We start from the raw sequence: 18872 nt of genomic DNA on the forward strand, positions 1-18872 counted from the left end.
AAGAATGACTAGACCTGCCTCCAGTTCCATATGGTGTAGGTCTTACCTGAGTATTTTGAGAATATACTGCAGTGTTTTTGCTAAGTGTTTTGATTGCTATTTTTTCTATTTAGCCACCAGAAGTATACCTCAGTAACGGAATAATTTTGTTGTTACCAAGTAAATATTATATGACATTTATTTATTTGGTGAGCATTCATTGAGTTAAATAGTTAGCTCTAAGAAGCAGATGTTTGTAAGACAGAGTATACATGGGAAGCTCATAACTTTTTATAACTTAGTGTACACATAAAACACATATAGAAAATAAAAGGCAGAAAGGGAAAGACACTTTAAAAATTGGCCTAAATAAATTGTTCTGACAATCCAGAGGGGGGACACTTACTTCAGGACTGCAGGCATTGGAGACTGCTTCCTATACTAGGAGGTAGAGTATAAGCTTGACGAAGATCTGAAATTGAAGTGGTAAAAGGCCTCAGCACTGGCATTCAGGTTTTCTCTGTGTCATTGCGCAGAAAGTATGCACGTGTAAACAAGATACAGAAATGAGGATAATGTTATCACAAAGTTGCATTATCTCACAAAAATAGCTAAAGATGTTTTCCTTAGGTATTTCCTATCCAGACACAAACCCAGGTGAGCTTGGTAAATAATAGGAATTAAATATCTGAAGTCTGCATAACGTAAATAAAACGTGCAAAACTTTTATCAGGAATCTCTTAGTAAGATGCTTAAGAACTGAGCATCAGGAGACAGATGGTTTCTTCAGTTTCTTTTAAGGGTCCCCTTTGATGAGAGAACACCCTCAGAATGTCCTTGAATGTAGGCAGAACTGTAGCTAAGAATTAAGGAGGGGTGATTGCTTACACACAGATTATTGTTTTCATCCTGTAGTTAAATTCTATATTTATACAGTAGCTGATGAAATACGATGTAAAATGTTGGCATACACTTTAAGTGATCTGAGTCCTGTGACACTGGTGAATTAACTGTAACGTTGGGTTTCCCGTTTTTTTTTTTTCTCTATGATGTGCTGTGTTTATCTATAGCTACCACATGATTAGGACATACACAGAGCAATGCACATTTGATTAGATGCGTAATTTTTTTTTACTTCAAAAATGTTAAAGCCTTTTTCCCACTTCTTAAATAAAATGTATTCTGAATTATTTTTAGGCACTACAGAGGAAATACTATTATTGCCTTTAACACAAGACATTCTGTGTTCCAGAAATCTAGCTCTTTGTAATGCTCCTATATCCATTCACAAATGAGGACTTAAAAAAAGAAAAGGTTCATCCTCATCTGAATTAGGCTAACAGCCAGGAGTGTACGGATTAAATATTTGTGAATAGTAGAAAGCAGAAAGGGACCGCAGAGTTCTGGGAGTAACAGCTGAGGATGTCTTGAAGCTACAGCTCATATATTAACACTCTGAGCCTAATGTAAAGAGTGAGTAACCTTCAAAGTAAACTATCTTACAATTTTAAGAAAATCTATCAGACAAATTGCTTGCGGTATTTCTTTTTGAAAACTGAAAATCCTGGTGAGTTAAAAATTGCTTGCTTGTCAAAAGGTCAGTAAAAAATGGACCTTTTGACAAAAGATTGCTCACATGTTTTTCAAGAGAGGAGTTTGTTTTGCCCGGCACCTCAAACCACAAAGAATTATGCATTTGAGACATTGTTACTTCCCTTTATTTATAACCATAGACATTAAGGGGCTGAAATTTCTGTCCAACTGCTACGTGACTGAAATCACTACTAAATCAAATGGGGGATTCTTGAAATGCTGATTAAACGCTCTCCCTACCTCCTAAACCCTTGTACCTTTGTCTTCTGTCTTTGCTTACTTGAGAAGGCTTCTTAATTTGTCTTTAAGATTTTTATTTTGGGGTTGAGAGCCAAATGTAAAGCTCCTTCTGGAATTCAGACATATTTCTGTAGTCATCAAAATTAATGCTTCTTTTATTAGATCATTGGAGAAACCATCTTTATATTCTCTGTGGGTTTTCACCTTATAGTTCCACAGTATTTTATTGAATAAATGGACGAATGAATGATGTAGCCCTTTAGAAGGTTGAATTCTTTTATCTTCCTTATACTAGTTTGCATTTTTGCATAACTGAGTTCTCATACAGAAGTATTCCTGTTATTTATCTACATATTGAGGGCATATGAGAATGCTTTCATCTGACCTAACCGGTGCCTTTAAACTTGAATGCATTATTGTTTCCAAAAACAGAACCACTGAGCGATTAGTTCTAAAAACAGCCAAACAGATTATGATTTTTATAAAGCAGGTTTTAACTTAAGGAGTATTATTGTGACATTTTTCCCAAAAAGAACTGTCAGTAAGAAAAAAATATTAGGATTGAGTTAAAATTGGGAAATAGTTATCGTTCAAAGGGCTTTATAAAACTCCTAAAGGCAATTTTAGGATTCAGACCTAAAGAACAGGCAGCAGACAAAAATCTTTAGGTGTCATGTGACTAATGCTTCATTTCTGTGCTTCTCAACCTTTTTGAAGTCATGGCAGGGCCAGCCTCTGCTCAAGATCCAAGCCCAGCTGCCAAGAGGTTCTGCCTGTCTGGAGCCTTAGGGGATCAATAACATATCATGTGCCAGGGTAAACTGGTTGGAAAGTTCTGTAGTTGTTAGATTTGGGGAAGTCCTGTAGTTGGTAGATTTTTATGAGAAGTTATTGAATGTTTTAATAGTTGAGTTCTGCTTTTGCTTTCTTAGTCTGTTGACCAGGAGATAGTAGAAATATGTGGAAAAGAGGAGTGGCATTTCTGAGTGAATGTGTCTAAGTAAATTCTGCCAAATGAGACCAATACCAAACTCTGGGTTAGAGGGTGAAGTTTATAATCCAGAAACTTTAAGCATGAGGCTCAAAACATGTATTATTAACTGTTAAAAAAAGACCCATTAATGTGATTAGACTCTGGGTGACAGTCATTTTTCTAATAAGCAAGTCAGGTAGCAGTTTCTAGGCTCCTCGTACTATAAGCATTTCTTGATGTTGAGGAGATTTAGACATGTGTTTCCAACCAAATTATAATTCAACAAGAACCATTCTAACTCCTGAATCTTTGTATGCACCTTCTCCCCATCCTTACTTTACTTCAAGTTCTGTTCTTCAGTTTCATGTTCAAGTTCAAATTCTTCCCTGGACTACTGCAACAGCTTTCTGTCTGGTCTCCCTAACTTTAATAACAACCTATCCCATTGATTTTCTTAATGAGGCCAGTGAGCTCTAAAAAGCAGAACTATTCATTCTAATTTATTTATTTTTTGCCTGAAACGCTTCTATGCGTCATTACTGAATCTGGGTTAAAGTCTATAACCCCATTAATATGACAAGCTTTAGGAACTTTTTTTTCTAGCTTCATCTCTCTATTCAGTTCATCCTCAAAGAAACAACCTCCTCATACTCTATACTTATTTCCACACCTCATTGTCTTTGTTTCCCTAAACTGCACCCTCCTCTTGGGAAACCAGTTACCCACACCCTACCCAGTGTCACACCCTACCCAGTGTTGCCACTTTGGAGGCGTTCCTCAGTAACCCTAACCTAAGGTGGGCATGCCTGCTCTGTTCTTCCAAGTACCTGAGCTCACATCTTGCACACTAGACTGCAGTGAACTGCTGACATGCTTGCATTTCCCAATAGACTACGAAGCTTCCTTGATTTTTATTTCTCAGAGCCTGGCGTGTTTCTTGGAATATGTGAGCTCTAATAAGTGTTAACAGACTGGATGAATAATTGGATGGATGGGTGAGTGGTTGGATGATGTCTATTGTCCGCTCAAAAATTTCAATAACTTATTATCTACGAATTGATTTTTTTTTTATCATCAGTTCCTACAGTTCCCCCTGGCATGCCCCTCTTCCCTCCTCTTTCTTTTCTACAGTCCCAGAATCTTGGCACCCTTCCTTTAAGTCTAGTTCAGAAGTCTCCTTTTCTGGGTTCTAATATATACCCTCCCACATGTTCAACTTTACCCCATGTTTTGTGTTTATGTTGTATTTTAAATATATTTATATTATCAAATGTATTTATTACATGGGTCTTTCCTGCTCAAATATAAAGCTCCTGTTGACTTTTTATCCAAAAATTAGTAAAAACAGGTACATTTATTAGAGTTATTATATGTCAAACTCTGTCAAATGCTTTCACATAGATTAGCTCCGTTTTGAGTACAAAGTTTAAACATTATTCTTTAAATGGCTATCAGATGAGTCCTTTGGGTACTGTATACATAACAGACACTCAGTAATTATTGGTTGAGTTCATGATGTATTTTTCTACCATTTTAGTCCTCTTTTCCTTTACTTATATCCTGTTCTTCAGGCAAGTGGGATTATTTGGCTCTTTCCTGACACCTTAGCAGCTACAGGTTTCTATGTCTTTGCCCACATTGTTCCTTCCACTTGAAGATTTTTATCTCTGGTATAAAAGTTCTCACTAATCCCTCAAAGTTCATCTTGCTCATGATTCTGTCCCTTATTATTATACTGGATCTTTTAGTTCTTAAACTCCCATAAGCTCTTGCTCATCCTCCATATTTATTAGTTTTCATTGATTTTTAAAGTTATTTGTCTAGTTATCTTTCCATTAGACTATAAGCCCCATGAAATAAGGCTTATTTAATCAATCTTTGTGTTTCCCAAGGTGGATCAGCACAATGTCTCATTTGGAGACTTTCAGGAACTGTTGTTCATTTAATTCAAATGAGTTGAGGAGCAGAGGCACGTGTGTGAGTATGCGCACGTGGGAGGTGTACAGCGTTTGCTTGCTTGCTTGTTCTGGGGGCAGCGTGCTTAGTGCAGGCTCGCAGGCGGGTCGTCTGTGTTCAGGTTCTGACTGCAGCATTTACTAGCTTTGTGACTTCGGGCAAGCTACGTGCTTTCTTCATGCATCAGTTTCTTCATCTGTAAAATGTGGATGGTAATAACAGGAATACCTACTGTGTAGGGTTGTTGCGAAGGTTAAAAGAGCTAAAATCGACATTTCAGGCAGGTAGGAGAGTGTCTGGCACTTTGTATGCAGTCTGTGTTGTGGAATAATTAACCAGTTTAAACCTTTAATCTTGCTCAAAGCCCCATGAATATATTTATTATTAATTCTACAAATAATATCATTAATATTCAACTTGGCATGATAGAGTTTCCATGGTCCCTAGAAATCTAAAAGCAAAATCCAGAAAAAGTTAATAAAAGTTTTCTAAAATTGTGTATATCCCTATGTAAAAGTGAGGTAGAATATAAGAAACTGTCCTGCTGACCATGGGAAGAAAAAAAAAAAACCGATCTGTTTAAAATTCAATTCATTACATTTACCTTTGATTTCCTGGGGAAGTGGTAGGGACCTTTTTTGGTTTCCTGTGTTTTCTTTTCACTTTTAATAAGAAACAAAGGACAATGGTTTCTTTACCTTTGCAGTGAGTAAGATACATGTTTTTAGCATATTAGCTAGATCAGTTTTCCCTCTAATCAAAGAAAAGGCAACTTAGTCATATTTAATTAAAGGATGCACAATAGAAATGAAGAACTTTTATAAGAAAAATGTGCAGCAGGAGATCTAGAGAGAAAGAAAGAAAAAAAAGAACTGAAATAGAACTAAAAAAATTGCTATTTAATATTTCTGTTATTTAGTCAACTCTTATTACTGCCTGTTTCAAAAAAGCAAAGTATCTTTATTTCATACATAAGGAAAATAAAATGACAGGGCTATTTTGTTCAACTCACTGCAATAAGATCCAAGACAGAAAAAAGCAAATAAGATGTAAAATTATAATTTTCTACCTCTAAGCAGTATGTATTCAATTTGGGGAGGGCAGTATATGCAAAGATGATAAATATTTAAAATCAGTTCTGTCCCATTACAGAAGTGCTTAAGGAATGTCACAAATAGTAAGTGAATTATTTACTAGAGCCATCAGAGGAACACTCAGGCTGTATGGAGGAGTTGGTATTTTGTATGGGTTGCACATGTGTTAATAAGGAGTACACAGGGGAGAATGCTGTGAGAGGGATGGAATTCTTATGGTGTCTGCTGTCTTTCCAAAGAAAGATGCAGAGTAACTTCAAGGTTCCATAAATGGCATTTTTTTTTGTTGTTGTTCTCTTTTTCCTTCTTTTCTTCATGTTGAACTCCTCAGTAAGTGACATTTACTTCAGTGAAATCACCGTGAATTAGGTTCTGGTTCTCAGCCTTGAAACCTGATTTCATTAGAGCCATATGTTTAGAGACTGAGCATACTTTATTGAGCTCACAAACTGATCTATAATCCAGAATAGTGGTTTTATTAATTTACAATGATTAATGCTACTGTCAAGCAGATGGGAATGTTCTCATCACTGTTAGGTAAATTATATGTGGAGCTATATCATATACAGAACATTCCTTAGTGAACATGGAATCTAAATATGGGGTGGTGGTTTATGACCCACTATAGGAATTCCCCTGCCTCAAGGACCAAAGTACTTAAAATTGTTATTCTCTCTCTTGGACTATGCTTTGAAAGCTCTGTCCATTTTTGGCCATTTGGACTTTGTTTTTCCATATGCAAAGTTGCACTTTTAAAACTCTGTTCTTTGGAGCCCTGAGAACAATGGGAGCCCATGATGGGTTTTAAGTAGGGAAGTGGTCACACTTGGAGTATAGGTGGGCTACTCTTGCTGAAGTATGGATAATGAACTTGAGCAGTGGTTTCTAAACCCATTCAATCATATTCCTTATTACTACCTTATTATTAACTACTTTTTGAGCATACATCATCTATCTATGTATATCATCTACATACCCACATATGTATAAAATACATATTACTATACAAATAATGTATATTCTCATATAGAATATAAAGGACACATTATAATATAAATTTTTAAAATTGAATTAAAAATGCAAGTAGAATTTCAGTCCTTTCTTCTCATCCTAAATAGGGTCATCTTGTATACCCCCGGGGTCTATGACTGCCCTGCCCACCCTCCCCCCATTCCACTTCCCACTTTAGAAACTGATAAATTAGGAGAGAAATAGGAGAGAGATAGGTAGGAGGCTGTTGTAGAAAACTAGGTGAAGATAATAATAAACTAAATAAACAAATAAATAAATAGAAGTGCATGAATTTGAGAATTATATGAAGATAAAATTAACTGTACTTGATTATTAAGATATATGAGGTACAAAAAAATGAGCCAAATGTGATGCCTCAATCTGCGATTTGAACAACTGGGTACCATTTACTGAGACAGGAAAAGTAGGAAGAAGAGATTTGGCAGTCAGATGAATTCAGTTTGGCATATGTTCAGTTTTGTGAGTCCAGACAAATCCATGTGGTGATATTTATTAGTAGATTAGATATACAACCTTGAGGAAAAGAATATAGAATTAAAGACAGAGATTTTAGGATTGACAGTACATTTATGAGTTTGCAGATTGACAGCCTGTAGAATGTTTTCCTTGGCCTCAGACAGTATCTACATTAAAAAATTAGTTGGTAACTTTTAAAATTATTGATTTTTACACAAAAATATTGTATTGAATTTCACTGAGAAATTGGAAGTGATGGCAACACTAGATAGGAACTCTGACGTGGCGACAGTTGGCTAGACCTGGGTGCCAGCTGCCCAGTTTAGATGTGTCCCCTCCAATTGATTGCAGTCCTTACCTGGACCTCTTTACTCATATACATTATCTGCCTGGTCTCCAGATATCTGAGTTTGTAATCTCTAAAAGTTGTGTGAAGCCATTGGACTGATTGATGGAGACCATGGAGAATGTGCAGGGAGAACAAAGAGGACAGATCCTTAAAGAATTCTGATGAATGATGTATGCACAGAGGAAATTTAAGGAATGGAGGCATCACCAGGGAAGTAGGCATAAAACCTGGGGAGTGTGGTATTATAGTTGCTAAAGGAAGATAGGATTTAAAGAAAGAGGGAGATGAATCAGAATATAGTATTGAAAGATCAATTAGATAAAGACTTAAAAGATTTCAGAAGATGTGGTACAACAGGCTTTCATAACTTAATTTTCTCTTTAACATTCTGAAAGTCTCCTTTATAACCAGTCTTAATAGGCTCCACATGTTGCACTGAATAGATGTGTTGAGTTTTTGGTGTACACTGAATAGGTGCGTTGGATTTTGCTGTACACGAAGTAGATAGATTAAGGTGTCTGGCCTTCCACCAAGACTTGTGGTGCATTATCACCAGCCATCTAGGTGGTAGTCTGAGAATATCTTTTCTTATTTTGAAGTTTCTAAGCTCCCTAATGATAAGATAAAATTCTAACCTTGTCCTCTGTAGTTTAACCTGTTTGTATCCAGATTTTGGCTACTTATTTTACTTCCCCATCTTGAGAAGTAATTGGTTTTTGTTTTGTTTTGTTTTAGCTGCTCTACCAAATGAGGAAAATACTTTCATGCCACTTGCTGAGACCATTAATGTTTTTTAAATAATTTGGAATATTAAGCCAATCACTAAAACTTCCAGAAATTGTGTTTCTAAAATATCATTTAAAAAGTTCTCCTGTGCAGAGCCCTGTTTTTTTTAAAAAGCAGACTTCACATTTCTCCATCTCTTAGTTCTAGCCAGCTCATCAGTTTGATTTAATTAATTAAAACAGTTTTTAAGCCACTTATATTCCCATTCTCAGAAGTTCTTATATTGTATTCAGAGAAATAATTATTTTCTTATTAAGTATTTAATAATGTGCCCCTGGAATCTAAAAGGTCCTGGTTCTTAGTCCCTTAGCACGTTTGTTCCTTTCTCTGTGGGATGTTTCTACCTTGGTAGGTGAAGAGAGGCAGTTCCTCCTTCTGAAGCAAAGACGATGCTTGTTTACAACCCTGTAATGTAAAGATAGTATTTCTCTGCATATCCAGGGACAGGCATACTTACTAACCATTACAAAATATTTGAGCTCCCTAAGCCCTGAGTTCCTCTCCAGTTACAAAAATCACTGTGTGTGTAGGTGTCACCTGACTCTCTTTGCATCATCCTGTGGGAATTAGAGCTCAGGGAACAAGTTCAAGAAAATGGTGATACTCTGACCACTGCTTCCTGTGAGTAACGAAGTCCTTTGGCTTTGACGCCCTGACCCACAAATACTCTGTCTTCTGCCAGCATCCATGCAACTGTGATAGGCTAACTTGTTAGCTTAAAAATAGGGTAGAATCTCAGATTCTTCACAGTTCTTTAGAAACATGTTCTGCTGGTGGAGAAATTGTTTGTGACTTGAAAGCAAAGTAAATAAAGCTTCATAAAATTAATATTTAGGATTTATTTTTCATTAATAGACTGCTAATGCTTCATCTTCCTGTTTTCCTTATTCTGAATGTTGATTATCAGTAGGAAGTGACAATAATTGTTTTTCTTTGTAGCTTTGTTTTTGCCTTGTTTATCTGCAGTCATCAGTAGTTTCTCTTAATAAAAAGGAATTTTGGGGGATCTGCTTATGCACAATAGTATGTATATAGTTTCTCCTGTGAGGCTTTAGTTATTGGAAATTCTATATTTTTTTGCCTTAATTTAACTTAACATATCTAGCAGACTTCACCCATTGCTTGTTAATGTAATTGACCTATGTAGAGAGATTTCTGGGGAATTTTCTTTTATTACAGACTTTTTAATTTGTTTGTAGGACAGGCTGGGCTCTTAATGCTAAAAGGAAGATCTGTGGCAGAACTTTCTAATTTTAGGGTATATAACTTACTAATTTTGTTTAATCTGACCTCAGCAGATCAGAGGCGTCTTGCTATGGTATCTTGTGTGTATTATGAACCTACCAAGCATCACTGAACCTGCAGAGCAAATCTCCTGAAGAACAGTTGTCATTAGAAAGAAAAGAGCAAATATCCATTAATTACTAAAGTAATTACAAAGTATAAAGTAATTTCCTGGTTAGAGTAAGTTTACTGTTTATGATGTTCAAAAGTTAGGTTGTGAGACCAGAAGTTAGAAAGCATCAGATCTATCACATGAGAAGTTAGAAAGCATCAAATCTATCACGAGTGAGTTTACTGAAAAAAAGCAAGGATGATACTAAAGAATCTATTTCCTTGTTTCTGAATCTTGTAAAAAATGTTTGATTCTAAATTTAAGTTTCAGAATGTGAAAATGAGAATACTTGTCCCTTATACAGGGAAATAATGCTTGTCTACTCTATAGACAAAATGTTATAAACTTTTTTGACAAAGAAAAAAATAATCTATCACAAATATCCAGCATCTTGCTGTATGAGAGTAAGGAATTTTCACTTATGAGGAAGAATGGTTAGATCTAATCATGAATATCCTTGGTAACTGTGGTTACCATCCTATCTATGATGAGTTGTAAGGCAGCTATTTGACCAGAGTGGTTTTGATTCGTTCTTTCTGTGGGTTGCTGGAAAACAATTGTTTTTCTCTTATGGAAGAGCAACAGCTGTAATAGCTTGTTAAGCTTGTTAATAGCTTGTTAATAGCTTGTTAATAGCTTGTTTCATATCCATTAACAAATAGTCATTACCAAAAAAAGATTGGATTTAAGGAATAACTATATACAAACTGTATACAGACTTAGGAATCACAATACTAATATTTGCATCCATAATAAAAATCAAAACATATCAAATAGCTTATGAATGTTTTATTATCTTATGAACAAAAGCACCTTAAAGGTACTGCCACTGAACATATCTTTGTTGATCAAGGTGAATTTTCTGAACAAAATTCAGATGAAATTGAAAATAGGAATGAGTTAATACAGATAGAACAGATTTTCATTTTGTTTAAAGTCAAGATGACATTTTATATCCCTGAACTAGAATAGATTTTAAACAACCACCATCACAACCACCACCAGTACCACAGCAACAGAACCGAAAACCAACCAACAAACACATTAATTTCCTTGTTTATACGACGGTGGATGCTTTGTCCATTCCCACATTTCTTGCTCTCTTTTAATCTTAGAATTGTACAAATTTTTTAAGTTTAGTATATAATTAAAGCTTAATATGCATACAGAAAAGTACACAAATCATAAATGTAAGACGAGGAATTTTCATAAAGTGAACACATCAGTGTCAATGCCACCCAAATAAGGTAATAGTATTTTATGTATGGTTCAGAATCCCCCTTCCTCCCAACCCCTCAGCAAGTCCCATGCAATCACTGCCTGCCCACGGTATCCTGACTTCTAGTATCATGAAATCATACATAATTGAAATCGTACAATTACACTCTGAAAAAAATCTGGCTTTTTTCACTATTATGTTTATGAAATTCATCCATGTTCTTGCATATAACAATAGTTTGTTCATTCTCCTTGCCCCATTGTATGGCTATACCACAATTTACATATTCATTCCATTGGTGATGGACATTGGATTCTTCCTCCTTTGGATTTTTATCCGTGGTGCTGCTATGAACACTTTCTGTACATTTTTAAAAACATATGTATACATTTCTGTTGTATGTATATCTAGGAGTGGTATTGCTGGCTCCTAGTTTATGCATAGTTTTAGCTTTAGTAGCTTTTAGTAAACCACCAAAGAGTTTTCCAAAATGGTTTGCCAATTTAATCACCTATGAGGAGTGCCTGAAGGTTCCTGTTTTCCATATCCTTCCCAACATTTTATGTATCATTTGTCATTTTAAAACTTTTGGTTTTGTTTTTTTTTTTTAAATTTATTTATTTATTTTTGGCTGTGTTGGGTCTTCGTTTCTGTGCTAGGGCTTTCTCTAGTTGCGGCAAGCGGGGGCCACTCCTCATCGCGGTGTGCGGGCCTCTCACTATCGCGGCCTCTCTTGTTGCGGAGCACAGGTTCCAGACGCGCAGGCTCAGTAGTCGTGGCTCACGGGCCCAGCTGCTCCGCGGCATGTGGGATCTTCCCGGACCAGGGCTCGAACCCATGTCCCCTGCATTGGCAGGCAGATTCTCAACCACTGTGTCACCAGGGAACCCCATTTTAAAACTTTTTAATAAGCCACTCTGGTGGGGATGAGTGGAATCTCATTTTGTTCTTAAGTTACATTTCCATGATGACAAATGAAGTTGAGTGTATATTTGTGTGTTAATTGAATATTTTGATTTTTTGTGTGAGTGTGAAAATTATTTGCCCAGTTTTTGAGTAGTAATTATTAATATTTAGAAGTTTTTATATATTATAGATGTGAATCTTTTGTTGATTATATTTATGTGAATGGTTTCTCCCAATATGTGGCTTTTTTTTTCACTTTGTTAATAACATTGTTTCATGAACACAGGTTTTTAATTTATTTTTTCCTTTATCCTTTGAACATTTGGGGTCCTGTTTTAATTATTTGCCTGTAATGCAGGTATTCTCTTCTGTTTCTTCCAAAAAACTTTATTGCTTTATCTTTCATATTTAGGTCTAAGGTTCATCTAAAATTGATTTTCATATGGTATTAGTTCAGGGTCAAGATTCATTTTTTTCCATATGTATTATATTCATTTGACCCAGCAGCATTTATTGCAAACATCATCCATTCCCTACTGCTGTTTATATATAGTTGTTACATAACCAGTATCCAGATATGATTGCATTTGTTTCCAAAATTTGTTTTAGTCTATTGTCTGTCTCTCCTTGTGCCAATACCATGCTGTCTTAACTGATATGAAGAGTATAACTTTGTCAGTGTTTTTCTTATTGAAGTTCCGCTTGATTATTCTTGGCTCTTGGCATTTCCCTATGAAGTTTAGAATCAACCTATCAATTCCTACTATGAAAATGTCTCCTGGAATATTTGATTGGGGTTGTAATAAATCTGAGAATCAATTTGGAGAGAATTGACACCTTTACCATATTGAGTCTGCCAGTCCGTTAAAGCGTTACATCCCTTTATGTCTTTTACATCTCTGATCAAGTATGTCTATGTGTTTATGTTGTGTTTTTGCTTGTGTTTTGTTAGCTTTATTCCCATTTATTTGATATTTTCAGATGCTATTGTAAATTTTTTAAGTTTTATTTTCTAATTATGTATTGCTTATATATAGAAATACAACTGATTTTTGCATATTTTATATTTAGCAGCCATGTTGAATTCTCTTTTCTTCTCATAGTTTAATCTGTAAATCTTTTTGTATTTCCTAGATAGAAAACCATTTCATAGGCAAATACTATTCTAATTTTTGTTTTTAATTGGTTATTTCTGTGATTGCAAAATATACTTTAAACAGTTTTAGTATGTCTTTTACTCCTTTAAGCCACTAGAGCATATTAGAAATATTCTGAAAGAAATTGCTTGTAATCCTACCATGATCTAGATATCATCAATTAAAATTTGTGTTGATCTCTCCAGACATTCCAGATAGTTTTCAGCATTGGATCATAAAGGACATACAATGTTTTTTTTTTTTTTGGCCACACTACGTGGCTTGTGAGATATAGTTCCCCAACCAGGGATTGAACCAGGGTCCCCGGGGCCCTTGGCAGTGAAAGCACGGAGTCCTAACCACTGGACAGCCAGGGAATTCCCAAGGACATACAATTTTAAAAATGCTGTTTCCATTTAATGCCATGGACACTTTTCCATGACAATAAATATTTTTTCCGTATACAATTGTTAATTGCTGTAAAATATTCTAATCTATAGATATATGTCATATTATTACTATCGAACATATTTGTTTTAATTTTTTGCTATTATGAACAACACTGTTGAAGAGACATGGATGAGTCTTTGCATTGCTGTGTATTTTTTTTTTTTTTGACATAATTTCCTTGTTGAAATCCCTAGAAGTAGGCTCTTTCTGGGTTAAAATGTATAGGTTTTTGAAACTTGCTGCCAAATTGCCTTCTAGAAATGTTGTGTAAATTTTCATTCACACCAGAAGTACACAAAAGTTCCTGTTTCCAAACACCCTAGCCTTTGTTGAGATTCACACCTTTATTATATGGATTTTTTTTACATATGAGTTAAAAATAAAACCTATATAGCCTTTTATGAGAACTTGTGGTTTCATGGAAATGTTTTGCCCTTTTTTTGAGGATCAGTTGCCTTACATTTTTGTCTCAATTCCTTATTCGTTTGTGTTAAAACTGCAGGGTTTTAAAATTTAGCAAGTTATTATCTCTCCTGACATTGTGTGAATACACTATCACTTTTTTTTTTAAGTCATCAAACCACTTCTGTTTAGTAGGAGAGTGGTAGTACACTCAAATTTCTAGGTTCCTCCTCTGTGAAACACTCCCTTGCCTTGCCTAGACACAGTTTAATAGTTGCATACTCTTCTGTCTTAGGCAAAGATGAATAAGATACTGTCCCTGTTTGCGAGGATCTCCATCCCCTTGGGTTCCCATAGCACATGAATCTTTTTCTGTGATAACCTGAGCACATGACACAACATAAGTTATTTACAAATCTTTCCACTTATTAGACTGTGGCTTTATTTAGATTTTTGTTCTGAACCTAGTACAATGCCTGGCACATATAAGGTCTTTCTTGGGTGAATCACTTAACCTCGTTAAGCCTCAGTTTCCCCATCTCTATCTTGAGGATAAATATATTATCTGCCTCACACTGTTATTTTGACAAACTCAGTACTTAATTTGGTGATTGGCAGATAGTAAGTCATCAATAAATGGCAGCTCTCATTTTTTTTTCCTATTGGAAGTCTAAAGATCCTGAACTCACATTATTATTATAGGTGCCAGGCTACCCATTGGTCTATTATTCAGTTCTTTGTGGATTGATGGCTACTTGAGCTTTTCATTGGATTTTAAAGTTAATTCAACGTGTAATTAAAGTGATTTATAATTGTAAGTGGCAAAAGGACAAATTAAAATACTTCTGGATTGGTGGGAGCTTGAAGCTTAGTTGGACCTTTTATGTTCTATTCCTTTTCTTTCTCTGTCTCTTTCCTTTTCCTAGATCTCTGCCAGCACACTGAAGTTCCTACATATTTGTAAAACAATTTGCCATTAACGTTTTCTCTCACTAGGTTCATATCTAGGGGAAGAGGTTATAGAAACCACCACTCTGTGGTATTGCTACAGTTAGCTGAAGGTGTGAACAGTCATCCTCTGCCTTCCCTCCTCCACCCACAAACCTCAGGAAAGTATGTGGTAGCAACTTGAAATCCTCTTTAAAAAGTTAGATCCTTAGTGCAACAGTTTTAGAACTTTTTTTTTTTTTTTTTCCAGAAATCATTGTACTCTATTTCTCTTCTTCACTCATGAACCTGCCCGCCCCACCATTGCTCCCACCTTCTTCCATGGTGGGTATTTGCCTCAGCTGATCAAGGGAAGGGTATCTATTGTACAAAGTTTTATATATAGTAAGTTAACCAAATAATGCCCTTTCTTTTTAATCCCTGTTACTCCCCTTAATTAAGGTTCCGGTGAATGCCTGTTTGGACTTTAGGTTTATCACAAGGGAACTGGGGGAAAGTCTCATTTGCACAAGGAATATGCAAATGTAGCTTGCCCCTTTGTAAACTGTCGTTCCAAAGTGGTAAATTAGACTACAACTTTAGAAGTTTGTTCATTTTTTAATAATTCGCTCAGGGAAATCACTGGTTATTCAGAAGACTTATGATCTGCATGCACCTTAAATATTAGGATGAGGATAATTTTTATGGTAATGGATATCGAAAGGTGTCTGTTTGGCCAGTCTGTTTACTTTTTATAATACATACACAAGACAAAATTCTCTGAACATTTCTATACAAAAGAGAAAACACATACCCTTCTTAAATCAGTAGTTCTTTGTTTACTGGGTTTTTGTTTTTTTACTTTGAGTATTATGGTTCATGTTTCTTTTGTGTATTGAATATTTGAAATTTTAATTTGGAAAAGAAAACTGCTTCTTAGGCACTACTTCCAAGGTAGCTATAATGAAGCTGGACATAACTGCATATCTACACTTTGCCATAAATCAATAGCCTTCTAATGTTATCAAAAGTTTTCATTGTTATTTTAAAACAGCAGCATCTTGTTAACCTTAATCAGAGCCTGATGTGTGTTTCTTCTAAATGGCTTCTGATGTGGTGTCTCTCTTCGGTTCTCTGTGGTTTCCTGTTTTTTTCATACATAGAGAAAAGCCTTTTGAGGTATTCAGCCTCATAATCATTTTCTTTTAATAGCATATCAAACACAAACTTTCTTATATATACAGCATAGCATTGTAAGCCTGTTTCACCATTCATTTATTCATCTTGCCACAGATCACGCTTTCTCTGGAATTCCTCCAGCACTTCCTTAGATACCCTTTCTGTATTCCTTAGCATTACAGGTCCCATTTCTACCCTGAAAGAGTGTGTTCTTCAAGGGCAGAGATAGTATCTCATATTTCCATACTTGTATTTCTCCACAGTGTCCTGCCTTAGCAATTAATAGATCACATAGACTGGTGACGCTCAGTGAGTGGGCCCCAGCCCAGCAACATCAGCATCACCTGGGAACTCGTTAGGACTGTAAGTTCCAAGGCCCCACCCCAGTCATACTGAATCAGAATATCTTGGGTTGAGGATCAGAAATGTCTGTGCTAACGAGCCCTTCAGTGATTCTGATGCATGCTCAAGTTTGACAGCCACTGCAGCAGATAATTATTGAATGAGTATGAAAGTTTTACATTTATGGTGATGCTTCACTGGGAGGATTAGTATCAGATGGGTCCAATTTTGTCCATTCAGCCTGAGTCTTATTTCTCAAGAGATATAAGTAAAGAAAAACCTAAGATTTAAATATTTGCAATCTTAGAAGAGGGTGTATATAGCTTTTATGCTGTCCTATTATGAAAACTGCAGCTTAAAATTTTAAAAATATGAATGATTGCTTTCTTCCACCTGTTCAGGAATAGGCATTTAACATTCCAAAAGGAGGAAAAGTAAGGAACGAATAATGAATGTTACTCATTTTCATGGTGGGGAAGAGGTGGGCGAATGTTGGAAACTGGTCAGGTAGAGGATGGGTTGGGAGACTTTCTCCTGGGTACCATTCTATGCTCTTCTAAACTTTTGAACTGTGTAAGTGCATTATATAGTAAAATGCTGATATGGGGTATTTAATAAGATTAAATTAATGAATAAGTTGAATAAATAAGTTTCCATATGATAGCCAGTGGGGTTGGTTAAAAGTTATTAAAATTTCCCTTTGCATTAATATGAAAGGTTAGATAAAGTGGCTTTCCATCTCTGTAGAACATTATCGGGGTGGTGGCAGAAATGTCTTAATGACTTTCCACCTGAACTTTCTTATGCAATGAACAAAGAATTCTTACTGTTATATGAATCCATCATCTTGTTATTATTTTAAGAAAATAAACGGAGGGGAAGAATTTAACTTGATTCAAAGTTACATAACCTTGCATACACAAATGAAGAGGTCAGACCTACAGGACATTGATCTAATACCTTCTTCTGAAGTACTTTTAGAAATATCTTGATAGGCAAGGAGAGAAAAATTGATTTACATTTTTGTCACATTCTTAGCAAATGGAAAATAATCCGGTTAGCAAAACCCATTACATATGTTCTGAATTATGAACAGTATTCTCAACTGTTTGTCTTTTAGTACAAATGCAATTATATTAATGGTATGATTGAATTGTGCTGTTTCAATGGAAGGTATGTCTTAAATGACAGTTGATTCAATTTTTTTTTTTTTTTTCTTCTTCTCTTGCACAGAACTATCGTACCATGGAAAGTATTCAGACAATGCCTTCATGAGGTCCATCAAATTAGCTCTGGCCTGGAAGCAATGGCTCTAAAATCAACAATTGATTTAACTTGTAATGATTACATTTCAGTTTTTGAATTTGATATTTTTACCAGGCTATTTCAGGTAAGCTTTGTATTTTCTTAATCCTGCCCTCTCTTCCACTTCCCTCCCTTCTGCGTGTGTGTATGTGTCTCTCTCTTTCACACACACATGCATACATACGGGAAATGGTCTCATTTTTGGTAGTCTACAATTTTAAAGCAAGTTTTTTTGGTCATTGCTGTAAGTTTAGAGTTTAAGTTTGGAGGATCTGGTGTTCTGAGCCTGGAGGTTGCTTATTAGCTTTGAGAAGAATGATGTAAAGGAGCTTTACTTTAAAGTCCCTATTTAGTTTCTCACTTTACTTTGTTGCTCATTTTAGCCCAGTAACTGATAGAATGCAGGTTTTATAGGTGGACATTTGCTGAGGTTGTATCCCAACTTCTTCTCCCCTTTGCCTCCCACATTCATTAGGTGAGAAGGGAAAATAGTAAACCTGGAAATAAATAGCAAATTCATCCTTTTCTGTATAGGAGATTACTGTGATGTGTACTGTTTTTACAGCTTGCTTTGCTCTTTCATCCGTATATCACAAACATTTTTCCATGTCAGTAAGTATTTTCATCAATATAATTTTCAATTTTCAGTTGCTACAGAATATTCCATCAAAATAGTCTGTCATTAATTTAGCAAATCTCTCATTTGGGAAATTTAGATTTGTTTTCCTGGTTTTTTTCCCCCTAATATAAATGACTTTGAGATTAACCTTCCTGTTTATTGTTTTTGGTTTTTAATCATTCTTTTATAATTGTCTTCACATAGCTATTCAGAAGCAGGTGTCACATAATAAAAGCTGGGTGCCATTATTTTGTATTTTTGTATGTGTTGATAGAATTACCCTAAACATGAAGACTTGAAATATGCTTTGAATTTGCCTCTGCCACTAAATTGCATATCATCTATGAGATTCATTTCAAGTAGTCACAAAGTGAGAAGCCCACCTAAAATCTTTATGATTCTAATAATATAAATTATATAGCAAGTGATGTTAATTGATCAAAAACCAGGCTTGCTTATATTCTGACACAATTTTTTTTATTATTTTAGTCTGCAGTAAAATTTATTCTGTTTGAAACCTGCTTTCAACAAAT

At 35.3% G+C, this 18872-nt stretch overlaps 1 protein-coding gene across 5 annotated transcripts in view; it reads left to right on the top strand.

The window, feature by feature from the left end:
* Positions 1 to 18872, top strand: part of CBLB (Cbl proto-oncogene B) — a 208719-nt gene that overhangs the window by 92839 nt on the left and 97008 nt on the right. For all 5 annotated transcript variants that reach the window (XM_036850161.1, XM_036850163.1, XM_036850165.1 and 2 more), the window contains exon 5: positions 17649 to 17805. In XM_036850161.1, coding sequence (XP_036706056.1) covers positions 17649 to 17805 — 157 coding nt within the window. The remainder of the gene's footprint in view (positions 1 to 17648; positions 17806 to 18872) is intronic.

Source organism: Balaenoptera musculus, chromosome 4 (assembly GCF_009873245.2).
Source record: "Balaenoptera musculus isolate JJ_BM4_2016_0621 chromosome 4, mBalMus1.pri.v3, whole genome shotgun sequence".
Classification (NCBI taxonomy): domain Eukaryota; kingdom Metazoa; phylum Chordata; class Mammalia; order Artiodactyla; family Balaenopteridae; genus Balaenoptera; species Balaenoptera musculus.